We start from the raw sequence: 14,021 nt of genomic DNA on the forward strand, positions 1-14,021 counted from the left end.
ATGAACCAAGCCCTTCTTTTGTTAATTTATTTCTTTCTGCGCAGTGAAGAGAAAGTAATGAGTATCTGAGAATATAAAAGCCCTAAAGCCCAAGTTCATCCCAGGTAAAAAGTATTCAGCAACCAAACCGAATTTAGACACATGTAAGATCTGTTCGAGATCTACTTATTTTGCTGAAACTGGAAACTTTTTACTGAAAGCACTGTAAATAAATGTAAAAGTTACTTAAAATAGTACAGTGAAACTTATGAATAGTTCCAAAAAATGCAATGAAACCCATAAATAGTAGTAAAAATAAGCTGAATAGTACAATAATCTGGCTTTTTAAGTTGAAGCTAAACGCACACATATTAAGTTATTAACACGTATTGACCATTAGTCTGCTGCAATTTTTTTTTTTAAACTGTTTACACTGCTAAAGAATCATGTAATTGGTTAATACCTATTAGTATTTTCAACAGAAAAATTCAAAATACAAGCTCCCAAGCCCCAACTATTTGAATTATAAAAAATACATTTACACTAGCATATTGATACATACTTCTTGCCTACCCTATATTAAATTTCTGTCAGAATAGGAGAGACTTGAAATGGTTTAGTTGTATCGTACATTTTTTTTTTTTTTTTTTTTTTGAGATGATAGTTGTATCGTACATTGATAGCTGATGCAGTGGATCGCATATTAAATAGTGTATCACCGTAAACAATAATAGATGGCCACAAATTAACATTACTGAATGATGAAAGGGAACATAAACATTGAGCGGTTTTGTAAAAAAATTACAAATTGCTCGCTTTTACAGAAGCTCAAGTGGAGATTTTAGTACTCGAAAATGAATAGAGTAAAAAACACAATTTTAATTCATCTTTCATAAGTAATTGCACGCACAAATGAACTAAAAGTACCTATTCTGGTATTAAAAAAAAAAAAGAGATTACCTATTCAGACTAATACATAATTTTAAAATTTGAAAAAAAATAAATAAATAAAAAGAAGGGCTTGATTGCGCTTGCATGATACATTTACAAATACTTAACTAGATTGCGCTTGCACAGAATAGGAAGTACTACCAATTTCACATAGAGCTTTAGCCAAAGGGGATTACAGGTATTAAATCTAGACTTAAAGCAAAAAGAACTGTGAATATAAATAATCCCGGATCTTATAATAATCTTCACATAGGGGGCCTTCGATTAGAATTTGCTGAAGACCAGAACCACCACCCTGCAAAAAAGACGATTTACTAATGAGGCTTTTCATCCACAAACAGGAAAAGAGGATCAGCCCTGCAATTGTCTTAGTTCAAAACTGATACTAGCTTGAAAGAAAGTTCAATTCCCTTGCACAACCAAAAACAAAAGTGTAAAGCAGAATCACTCACTTTCTGGCTTGCATCCCCAACCTTGCGTATTGTCACATACTCCCCACATCGCAAAGCCCCACCAGCAAATTCAACCTGTAAAGTTAACAAGCTATAATCTTTTCCTCTATCAAGCACATTCCATACTGGCCTAAAATCTTTCCTTACTTTGGCTCTAGCACATAAGATAATTCCATTTACCATATTTCTATACTGAAGGACCAAACATGGGCAAACCAACTGTCAGTTCTTGATTATCAAGTGGCTCACATTTATCGCATGTGTCATAGACTCATAAGGGAAATACAAGGTAATAAATGACACCCAAGCAGAGGAACTGTACCTGGACGCCCTTACTGGCAAGAAACTGCTTGAAATCTGCCATTTTAAGATCACCAACAAGAACAGATTTATGCAATGGAGCTGCATTTGAACAGGGAAGTAGAGACAGCATGCCACTGTCTGTCTTCCCTACTTCAGCATCAACCCAGGCTATCTCATAATCTCCAAGCTGTGATTGCATTTACATCAGACATGCTGAGGGAGATCACATATAAATGCTATGATATTGTTTAGACACAAGACTACTATGTGCTTACCTTCTTAAAGAGCACATTACTCATCAGCTTCTCTGAAAGTTGTACCTGCATTTCACGTAACAAGAATATAACGAATTTAGGTTTCTGAAATCACTGGTCCACATAGAAAACAGACGTCTCTACTTATACCTTATAAGCGCACAAATCAGAGGTGACATCAATCGTTTCCTCAATATGAGGAGCATAAACGTGCGGGCAAACATGCTTCAAGCAGTGTTGCTTCAAATGCTCTGTGGCCTCGGCTGATCCATGCACCAGAACCTTAAGGAAAAACAAGTATATGTATAGGGTAAGTCAAAGCTGATCAAGCCTCCACATGCAAGTGCTGAAAGATCTCTACTTGGATCCAAAAATCAGAATACATGGAATGACTTTTGAATCATCTGAAAAGAAAGATAAAACAGCAATAACTCACACAATAATATAACACTTACAAAATAAATTCTCTCACTTTCCTACCATTCTAGAGCTTTGCATGTCTTATGTCAGTCCCCTTTTGGAAAACTCAATTTCATTTGAGAAACTTTGCATTGCTCAGGAATAAGTAGAGGACATCCACATAGAAGGCATTGTGTTCATGAAAGCATGGCAACTAGCAAACAGTGCTATATATTTGTCACCATGATCACATAATCATCTGAAACTAGCATACTCAAAATGAATAGGGGATACTAAGCAATGTAGACTACAAAAGTTTGGCCTTAACTACCAAAAGTTGAAAGATAATTAGGGAATTAGTTTTTTATTCGTAAGTTATGCATGCACCCAATGAATTTTAAACTAAAGATGTATTCCCTTACATTTGATCTTGCAAGGTGAAGAAGAGTCATTTAAACTAGAGCTCATGACTAAGAAGCAAACTGACAATTATAAAGAAAGCATTCTTACAAGCTTCAGGGGAGCCACTTGGGAGAGAATTGATTTAATAGATCGGCCATCAGAACGGCCCTCAAAGTCCATATAAATCAACGAACACTTCACGTGCACCTGAAATAGAGAATGTCATCACCAATTTAGAACATAATTTCAATGAATAGCCAATTCCAAGAAACCACAACAACAAAGTAACATCACATCAAGAACTTGAGAGAGGCCCTATGTCCAGAAGTAAACCTGTCCATCATTTCAAGTTTCAGAGCCACATTATTAAGAAAACAGGCAAAAGACATGGCAACAACTCTTACATCAATAAATTCTTAAATGAGGTCCACCATTTAAGACAGCATGTCACCATATTAAGTACAATTTCATTAAAGTTTATTATTGTTCATATTAAAAAAAATACAATATATTAGCAAAAACAGAAAAATAAATTTATTCCTCAATTCACAAAATGTCTAAAACAAGGAACACCACTATTTTTTTTAATAAGTAAAATAATGTGAACTCTCTCCTCGACTTCATAGAGGAGAGAGTTCAAATAGACAATGTGCACATTTGAACCAATCCTATAGAATTACAAGAGAGCACCATTATTTTTCATTAACAAAGACCAACATTTACAGGGAAGAACAAGAAATTAAAAGTTAAAAAATATATATTAAAATTTGTAAAACCATCCCCCCAACAAGAAAGAAAACAAAAACTACAAGCAAGAAAATGACACCATCAGAAGGGAAACACATTTTACTGTAATAATGATTATTTTAAGGAGAAAAAGGTTTGAAATAGACAGAATCACTTTTTGGACCATAATAATTTTTTTTTTTTTTTTTAAAATCCATTTATACACATGAAACCACATGAAATTCTTTTTTTTGATAAGTAATAAGTTTTATTGATATCAAAAAGGAACACCCTAGTACACAGGGAGTGTACAAGGGGTTTTTGCAAAGCAAACAACCAATCCAATAAAGTTCTAAAAAAGAATAGCTTGAGTTCCGGAATAGATCTCTCAATATCTTCAAAACATCTACTATTTCTCTCCCTCTAAAGACACCACATGAAACCGCATGAAATTAGAACAGAAATGAGTCAAAGTATATTGTAATGACTTATGCACACTGTAGAATGTCAAAACAGCAACAATTATGTGAAAAATCCACAAAGATATAATCTGAGCATGACGAGAAAAGAAATAAACCTTCATACAACCCTAAGCCAGAGTTCAACTTACTGTTAATTCATTAGACACAACTTTTGAAGGTTTTGTGTCAAGGATCAAATTGGCAGAGCCTTCATCAAATTTTCCATCTAAATTGCCACCAACCTGAGATAGATGAGAAATATGATGATCATCCATAAGACTTTGAGCATAATAATATACACAATTCTCCATCCACCATTTTAAAATATCGATGAAATGAAGCAGAGATGGTAGTATAATCATTTCCATAAAAGAAAGACACATATGGGTGATAATATTTAAGAAAAATCACAAAGTTATGCATGGAACCCTGGCAAAAACTGTTAATTCATGCTACTTACTCTTTCTCTGAAAAATATCAAACAGCATTAATTTTTAGGTCAAACTACGGATTCCTTCACTCCACTTTTTCTTACCTTTCAAGGAACATACAGTTTTCAGATTTATTTTCTAAGAAAAAAAATTAGTATATGACTGTCCATGTTTTTCACCTTCACTTTTTGCAAACCTCACCATGTTTGATCTCCTCATTTCTTTCTAAGCCGTCCAGATATTCAGAATTGGTACAGCCATCACTTCAGTCTTGTGACTATTTTTTTTTATAAGACTTCGGTCTTGTGACCATTCCAGAACTCTATATTCTAATCTCATTTCACTTGCCAAAATTGCAAGTTTCCTTAACGCTAAATAAGAACCATTTTAGGATTCTTTTATCCAGGACACAACTATGATAATCAATCTTGGATACATGGTCATTATTACCACAAAAATGCTAAGACCAATTTTGCCAAAACTTGCTCACGTGGCGAATTGTGAGTGGTGGATCCGCAACTCCACCACTCACAACTTGCCATGTGGACAAGTTGTGGCTTTAGTTTTGGTCCTAGCATTACTGTTATTACCAAGCAACTATTCCACAATTTTTTTTATTAGCAAATTTTTTAGCACTTTGCAACAGAAGTTAAGGCATCATCCTCATACCCAAATAACTTGCTAAGAGGGGCACAAGTATTCAAGAATTCCTTTCCCTCAAGTACTAGATAAAGAATAAAAATTATAACTCCCAATGTTACATACAAGTTAAGGTACTTATCAAAAAAACATACAAGATAAGGAAATTCTTTTGTAGAAAGGATATCCCAGTGAAATACATCAACTAATAAACACTTACTAAAAAAATACATCAGCAAATAAACAAAAGCACATTTAACAGTAAAGTATACTACTCTGATGTCAAGCTTCATTGCAACCAAAGAGGAATATCTCACAAATAGAAACTCACATGCATTCCTGTTTGGTCCATGTCTTCATCCTTGATTACATAATCATCAGGATTTATAACTTCCCCAAAATCATCCCAGTCAAAAGTATTTTCGTAAAAGGGAAACATTGGGGCAACACTGGTGGATGGAGGAACAAATCCGTCGATTAATATGTCCCGGTACCCAGCACTGTGTTGACCAGCCACTGCAGGGTACAGTCAGAAAAACTCAGTATTCGCACTGAAAAATGGTACAATGTTACTCTAAAATAGATATCAACTAATTCTAGAATACGGGATAATCCGTAAGCACAAGATCAATAGTACCGTCAAGAATCACCAAACAAAGACTAAATGGGGGTGAAACCAGATTTTGTCTATTTCAGGAGAAAAACATATGCGAGAAATTTCATGGACAAATTCGAATGGTAGTTGGATGCCTGCTATAAGTTTTTGAGGAGATGAGGAATTACTGTTGTCATGCATAATGATAGCATTATTCTCGTCATGTACAGAAAAATTCAAGAAGTCAGTACATAGATGATGATAGCATTATTGTCGTCATGCATGAGTGCACAAAGAGTATACTTTCGTCGATAGCAATAAGTTTCAAGTGCAGAAATCATTATATCATTATTCTACATCCAACTAGTTTAAGGTCAAGGGAGGCAAATGGAGTTTTAGTCTTCTGATTTATTTATCAAACCAATGGGAACTTATTACTTTTAGGAATCAATTAAATAAAAGCAGATCCATCCAATGACATACAGAACACACTTATATTTCTAAGATATCATCCAGTTTTACACATAAAGATATATAAACAAATATACACACATATACGTATTATATAAACCCACAAGAATAGCAACAGCAGAAGCAACAACAATGCGCTGCTGTTCATTTTGAACTAGAACATGTGCCTTACAAGGGGATTATCTAGGATCCTCAGAATAATCCTTCAAAGCACTCATTCCCTGGAAGGGAACTGCAATTATTGGTACATACCATCTGGTGAAGCAAGTGTTTTGCTAACATCGATAACCATTGGATCGCTCGCATTAATATCAGCACTTTGAGATGCCTTCGATTCCTCCTCTTTGATGAGAGTAGCTTTTAAAGCTTCTTCCTTTTTTATTCGGTTTTGCTCTTCTTCATAAGCAATTAGCTCGTCTCCAACCAAAGGAACCCTCTTGGACATGGTGACTTTAACAGCTTTTGGAGGTGGATCTGCCTGGAGTATACGAGCTAATGAAGCAAACTACATATTCACAGTAAGGTGTCAGTACATTTATGTTTTAATACAGAAAAAGATTTTCCAGATAATTTTGCAATGAAATTGGATAGAAAGTTCACTCCCAATGCTTACTGAAAACTGAAAATAAATTCAAATAAGGCTTAAGAAAGTAGATTCTGTCATTCACATGGGTATAATATCAGTAACCACAATAGTTCATTAAATCTTGAACAGAACGAATTATAGAGCATTATGCAATATAGTGAAAAATATCCCATTCCATCAATAAAAGAAATCCTCAATACAGGAATGTTATCAAATGTGATATATTGACTTTAAAGGATCATAATACATCTGAATATTTTAATATGAAGAAATCAGACGATCAAATATCTCTTTACCTATTGTCACATGGACATTGCCCAAAGACAAATTTAACAAAATTATTCAAGAAGAAGCACAATGACACCTGCGTAAACATATGGTCTTATTGAAAATACTAGAACAGGGATGTTATATGATGAAGTCATGAAAAAGGTGCTTTAAGAGGACTAAAGGTTGTAACTAAGAAAAGCCAGGCTTAGTAATGAGAAAATAGTTAAAACTGATGTCCTCAAGGCTGTGAAAACTGCATTCTAGATCTGGGATGGATCAACCATGACAACAGAAGCAGTTTAAGAGGACAAACCATATTGAAGGGCAAGATGAAAGAAGTTGGGAAGTGTTTACAACGCATAATAAGGCCAAAATTACAAAATTTTTAAGTCAAATGTATACCAAAGCAAGAATAGAATAAACAAAAGAAAATGATTTAGGCAATGGCTTGGGATACATATAGAAGATATCGACCTCAATAGAGGCATTTGACTAATAAGGACCTGTGTAGCCAACTGTCAACCCAAGAAGTTAAAAAAGCCAATGACATCCTTGTGGATTTCCATGAAAGCATCTGTTTACTTTTTTAACATTTTAAGATTGAGCAGCAGCATCAATTAAGACCTAGCATGCATGGTAAATTCTACATGAGCAAAACAGTTCGATTTCTTTAAGGGGGAGGAGATATCATGAAAGTATGATTTCATTGAAAAGGATAGAGCACAAATGAAATAGGAATGAACTCAAACACAATCTTCGTTGTGTTTGCAGAATTAGAAGTTTCACAGCTGCAATGACAGGGGATTGTGAATTCTCAAATTCCAGGTTTGGATATAACAAATTGAAGCACGCAAACTCAATCACAGCATTAGCTTCAAGGACAAATTCCAGATTAGTTATCAATATCTAAACTTCAGAGAGTGTAAGACAACTCAAAATTCTTTTTCATAAGTAAACAGCTTAAATGCCTATCATGGACAAGTCAACATCCAAGGTCCTAAAAAATATACCTGGCCTCTTTCAGTGAAGAGGACAAGATTCTTGGCATCTGTTGCCCATTCGACAAATATATCATGTGAAAAACCCACTTCCAAACTCGCCATGGATGCTAGAACAACCTGCATTAAATGTATAAGTCCTTTTTTGTGTGGCTAAGAATATAAAATGTATGTGTCATTTCCATCAATAGTGGGCAAAAGCGAAGTTAATGTATACAGAGGCAATATAACCTTTGGACCATCTGGAGCATTATCAAGTTCACTCTTGCTAATACAAAATCTGACATGTCTGCAAATGAAAATTTCCTGTAAGAAATATTACCCAAGAATATGAAGCTGCATTTTATATGTTTAGTTATTCAGATATTTTAGATTGTCTTTAAGTACACAGAAAACAAGAAAATAAAATCTAAGGCTGCACAAAAAGCAATGGCAATATCAAAGTGCAGAATATTCTTAGGAAAATAATTTATTAAGAAATAGCAACTTACTTAAGAAGAAAGGGATTTTCACGATTCTGTTCAAAAGACTTTGCAATGGAATCACTCATCCACTCAAGGAAACTCTTAACATAATCAATCGTGCTAGATGCGACGTATGTAAGAAAGAAGATGGGATAGTTCAAGCTTTTATCCGTCCAATACTGCAACCATGACCAAGGCCCAACATCAAAAATCGCTGAATGATAATTGTACAAGGAATACTATACAGTTAATCAGACCAAGAAAAGTGCATATTCCCTACTAACCTGTTCTAATGTTAAAATAAGCTCCAATACTCGCCCAACTGTGTCCACAGGTAGTAATACATTTCCACCAGCACCTAGAGTTTTCTTTATGGTTTCTAAATAAACAAAGCAAGATAAGATAAGAATACAAAAACCATGTTCCTCAGCATAATCTTGAAATATATAAGTTTTTTTACTGGTAAGTTACACATGCACTCGGTGGGTTTTGAACACACAACCTCACCCTTTGTCCACTCTTGTGGGAAGAGGAACATAATCTTGAAATATATAGTTGTTATCAATGACTATGTGCTAGGCATTCATGCATGCGTGTATAACTTTGAAATATTAAAAACGAAAATTACACATTAAAAAAATTTATAAAAACAGGGAGGAACATGTATTATATCATAAACCAACACGTTTGTCAAAATAATACATTGTTTTTTCTCGCATCTATTAGGCTGATTGTTAAAAGCATTGACAACACCCGTTATTAGGACTGAGGGCTGGAGAAAGATGATAGACCAGTCACATAAAAGGTAGCATAACAATCATAAACCCACGCACATACGTTATCTACAACTATTTGATCAGTGTTTATGCATGTGCATATATTTTTTCTACAGGAAATACCAAAATTCAACACAGCCAACAAAAGTAAGGATCTAAAAGTGCCAATGACCAATGGCTTAACTAGCACTTCCTCCTCATAGAATAATGGAATGGAGGGTGAGGCCGTGAGTTCAAGACCCAATGGGTGCATGTGTAATTTACCAAATTAGAATAAAAAAATTATGGGACATAAAGGTCGATGAAAAGTTTCAAAATCATAAGAATATGGTACCTCCAAATTCATTCTCCTTTTCACCACGTCTATAAGGCTGATTATTCAGAGCGTTATAAGCATCTGTAATTAGAACAGCAGGCCGCACAAAAGATGCTAGAACAGTTCCATTCAAATGCCTGATAAAAACCACACCAATAAGTATTTTTTCCTATTTCTTTATTGAAGTGTAAACAAGTAAAATCAATTAGAATGAAGGTCCAAGTCACCTATGAAGCAAATTGTTGTAGTATATGGAACAATATGGGAATGTAGCACACCACCACATGGAATGATGGGGTTAGACTTAAACGTGATAGATGAAAGATCTTAATTTAACCTAAAATATCAAAGAAGGAAATTTTCAATTCCCAAAATTAGTGTATTTGGATGAAATGTACCACATTTTGGATTGAGTTGTCTGGAATGTGGTTCTCTACCAGAATATTGTATTATGGCAATTGTTGGAAGGAAGATGTACCTTTCTTTGCGATGGTTTAAGTCAACAGCATATATGACATCCTCACCATCCTTTGTTATCTTCCACATAGTACCTCCCAAAAGATGCCCAGCCACATGAGGAGCAATCACAATTCCCTCCCCTTTGCCTAACATTAGTATAATAATTCCAAAAACAAAAGAAGGAAAAAAAAAAATTTTAATTAAAAGGGGAGAAAGCAAGAGGAGGGGGAGGGAGGCAAAAAATAAGATTATCAATGCATCTAAAATACATGTCACATCCAAATTCCACTGATAATGTATACATGACCAACCCGATTTAGCATCCAATCGTCTCAATCCATATCAAAATTGATGAATAGGGAAGAAGCCCCTCTAAGAGTCTGTTTGGCATCAACTTTAGATTTTAGCTTTTAGCTTTTATGTATAGCTTTTTAAAACCCCATTTTTTCAGCATTTTCTCACTTTTCCAAATTTTTTCAAGATACAAGTATACTTTAGCATACTTTCAGTAAAAAAATTTCAGCAAAAAGCTAGATAAGCTGTTCCCAAATGGACACTAAATGTGAAAACATTCCAAAAGTGGACATGCTTAAAACTTTCATGCCTTATTGGATTGATAATATAACTTCTCCTTTTTTAACTTAAAACACCATTCACTTTATAGATACATCATTGTACTCACGAGGTACAAGTCCATACAGAGCATCGATTCTCATAGTCTACCACATGTACATCAAAAGCTTTGTAGAACAGACGGCAGAAAACTGACACCTTAACCCGTAAATTCCTTTTTTTTTTTTTCACCCAAATCACTTAACTCGAAAGAAGAGAAAAGAATGAATGTACATGTATAACCCCCCAAAAGTGAACACAGATCATCACTAAAAATGCATACCAGTGAGATGATGGTTCTGAGAATAGGTTAGTCTGGTCATAGCTTGGAAAGCAGAATCAATATCATCTAAAGTAAACAGATCAAACTCTGATATTTGCTGCAAAAGAAGAGATATAATTACACGCCAAATTAACTTATCAGCACACATAACACCAAAAAAAAATTGCAACAAACAGATGGAAGTTCCAAAAGAACCACAAATCAGAATAAGAGAACTCAAGGAAAAAAGTTAAATGCACAAATTGGTTTTGATAAAAGAAAATACAATCTTCACAACAACAAAAAATGTGTTGCAAAAAAAGGCAGTTAAAGTGACTGATGATTGATGATTTAAAGGCTAAAAGGAGAACACTCCAAGAACAATTTTTGCAAAAAATAACCAGATAAGTCATTCTGTTCCTATTTCATGACTTACATTGTGAGTGCAGATTTTCTTTCTCGTTTTTTCCTGATAAATAGCATAGTGTTCTAATTTTTAACCCAAGCTTCTCTACTATCTAGATTAAGACTCCGTTTGGGAACCGCCTATTTTGCTGAAAGTAGAAAAAAAAAAAAAGCTAAAAGCTGACTTTTGGAGCAATGGGACCCACTTTAGGAGCAAAAATAAGCTAAAAAGTAAAATAAGTTAACTTTTTCTCAAATCCCAAACGCATCCTAAGTAATAAATTCACAAATTTTCATTTGTTTATGTACATCTTGACCGATCATATATACTGAACGCAGAAAAGGCCAACATTAAATTATTCTTTATATTTAATTAGATACTATAGGATTTGAACCTTTGGCGTCACTCATTACTAGCAGACAAAGATACCAAAATGTACATTTTCTGTGTAAGCGGAATTTGACCTCAGGTAGCGTTGCTCATTCAGGAATAAGAGACTTTTCTAGTTAGAACCCACCATTAAAGCTACTCCCTCATCAAGTTAATAACGCAATTAAGATACATTCAATCAAAGTATATCACACTATATATCTAGGAAATCACATTTCAATTAAAAATTTACAATAATACACAGTACTCAAAGAAATCGAGTTATGGAAGAAAAAAAGGTTCACCTTTCTCGAGAGAAACTGCTCGTACATAGTGAGAAGACCTAATCTGTAAACCGGCTCGGTGGCGTAAACCGGAGCGTTGAGTCCGAGCTGCTTCATGGCATAAGGAAGCGCGCCGAGGTGAAGCGTGTCTGGATGCGACACCAGTACCGCGTCTATCGTCGACGCTACCCTGCAAAGAGCAAAATCAGCAAAGGAGGTTTTTTAGAGAGAGAATGGGGAGAGAGATTGTATGGTACTTGGAGAGAGGTTGGAGGAGAGTGGGGTCGAAGTGGTCGTTCCAGCCACAGTCGATGAGGAAGTTGAAGCTGTCGATGGAGACTAAGTATGAGAGTGGGTTCTCGTTGTACACTCCACATAGTGGACTCACCTGCACTGAAGTTCCCATCTCTCTCTCTCTCTCTCTCTCTCTAATCTCTATAGCTCTGAACCTTTTTTTTGGTCTTAAAAATGAGGAATGAAGAGGAGGGATCGGCGGGGAAGCGAGGAGGACGGTGTCGTTTTTCAAGCGTTTTTCTTTTTGGAAGGTTTTTTAAGTACAGCCTATAGTAAGCCTACACTGTTTGCACGGCGTCGTTTAGTATGAGCTTAGTAAATTGTGTGGAATGGAAAATTGGAAATAATTTATATCTACACACATTTTTTTTTTTTTCATGATTAGAAGTTGTGATTAATTTGTGAATAAAAATTGGGTGATATTGGCCACTGTTCACATCCTCAGTAATTTTCTCAATAAATTTATCTTAGAATCTGTTTTTAGAGAAGAGTTCATAAAGAAATATAATGGAATGGATAAATCATAAATGAATGAAGTAAAAAAAAAAAAAAAAAAAACTCGTTTAATAAGGTGCATCTCAATTCTCAAGTGTGCTTTATTATTATTATTTTACTAATATATATATATATATATATATATATATGAAGATTTAAATTAGCCACTTAGATCTTAAAATAAATTGCATGAAACCGATTTATTATACAAAAACTAACTATCAAAAGATAAGAACAAAGAAAATTTACCATTCTTGTAATTTTCTATCTTTGGATTTTGGATTATATTATTTCAATCAGAACATATATTTCATTTTGTCCATAACTTTCACTGTTGTGTATTTTTATAAAGGACAAAAGAACCATATACAATATCATGTTTAACCTTTTTATTTGACTAGAATATTGTCATATTATCCATCAATTATTTTTTAAAAATTTATTATATAATTTTGTTTTAGAAATTATAATAAATTTTACAAGAATGAACTTACAAACTTTATACATACAATTGTATTATCCACTTGAGCTAGTAGACAAAACATATTATTATTTTAAGTTTAAAAAAATATATGCATTTTACCATTAACTTTTTTTTTATTCAATGTAATGGATATTAGAATTTTTTATATGTTATATTTGAAGAATAAGAATTTTACTCCAATACTTTTGCTTTTGCGCAAGTTTAGTGCTAAGAGTCTTAGGATATGTTTGGATACCGTTTATTTTGCTGAAACTAAGAAATTATTGCTGAAAGTACTGTAGATAAAGGTAAAAATTAGTTGAAATAATACAGTGAAACCATGAATAGTGCCAAAAAGTGCAGTGAGACCTATGAATAGTAATAAAAATAAACTGAATAGTGAAATAATTTTAATTTTTAATCTTAACCCTAAGGCACACTTATGCTTGCTCAGTGTTTGGAGACTGGATAGTGAGTGTCACACTAATTATCCCTCCATTTCATTTTGTTGGTTACCAGAGATTGCTTGTGCTCAATAAATGAACTTGAGAAGAAAATGGGAAGTATTATTTTCCATAATGTTTTGCATTTTATAAATGCATATTCTTGGAGCTCATATCATTTTCTAGTGTCTATCCTCCCAAACAGAGATTATTCCGACCATTTTAATCCAACACAACACTACTCTTATACAAATTGAAGCTTGCTTATCTTTTTAGCTAAACAAAAAAATTAAAATGGTGGCACATTTTTCAGTTTCAGATGTCACATTACAACACGTGTATTTGTCTCACTTCTTAGTTCAAAAGCCTGGGAGAGCTATAGTAGTCTTCAATTACACATGCCATGTATGCCTCAAAGCAAGAAGATTACCAGAATCTTGTTGGTGCCAAGAGCCTGTGTA

The 14,021-nt window shown here is 34.0% G+C and overlaps 1 protein-coding gene across 1 annotated transcript; it reads right to left on the reverse strand.

Annotated features, from left to right (window-relative positions):
* Positions 1–834: 834 nt before the first annotated feature.
* Positions 835–12,373, reverse strand: LOC126698508 (cleavage and polyadenylation specificity factor subunit 2). The gene is made up of 18 exons (XM_050395790.1): positions 12,123–12,373; positions 11,887–12,055; positions 10,828–10,924; positions 9,952–10,078; positions 9,492–9,610; positions 8,666–8,760; positions 8,409–8,560; positions 8,149–8,206; positions 7,930–8,037; positions 6,316–6,568; positions 5,329–5,513; positions 4,077–4,169; positions 2,849–2,947; positions 2,090–2,221; positions 1,961–2,005; positions 1,705–1,872; positions 1,383–1,457; positions 835–1,225 (listed from the first exon to the last, which is right to left on the reverse strand). Exons 1-18 carry the CDS (start codon positions 12,269–12,271, stop codon positions 1,124–1,126), a joined length of 2,226 nt encoding a protein of 741 aa, XP_050251747.1. The 5' UTR covers positions 12,272–12,373; the 3' UTR covers positions 835–1,123.
* Positions 12,374–14,021: the final 1,648 nt, after the last annotated feature.

The sequence above is a fragment of the Quercus robur genome, chromosome 9 (genome assembly GCF_932294415.1).
Source record: "Quercus robur chromosome 9, dhQueRobu3.1, whole genome shotgun sequence".
Taxonomy (NCBI): Eukaryota; Viridiplantae; Streptophyta; class Magnoliopsida; order Fagales; family Fagaceae; genus Quercus; species Quercus robur.

Excerpts from the sequence above, each read along its gene's own strand:
- LOC126698508 (XM_050395790.1), bottom strand. The coding sequence starts at position 12,271 with ATGGGAACTTCAGTGCAGGTGAGTCCACTATGTGGAGTGTACAACGAG. Across the intron at positions 10,079-10,827 it reads TCAGAACCATCATCTCACTG|GCAAAGGGGAGGGAATTGTG; the intron begins GTATGCATTTTT and ends TACTAATGTTAG. Across the intron at positions 1,226-1,382 it reads TTGGGGATGCAAGCCAGAAA|GGTGGTGGTTCTGGTCTTCA; the intron begins GTGAGTGATTCT and ends TCTTTTTTGCAG.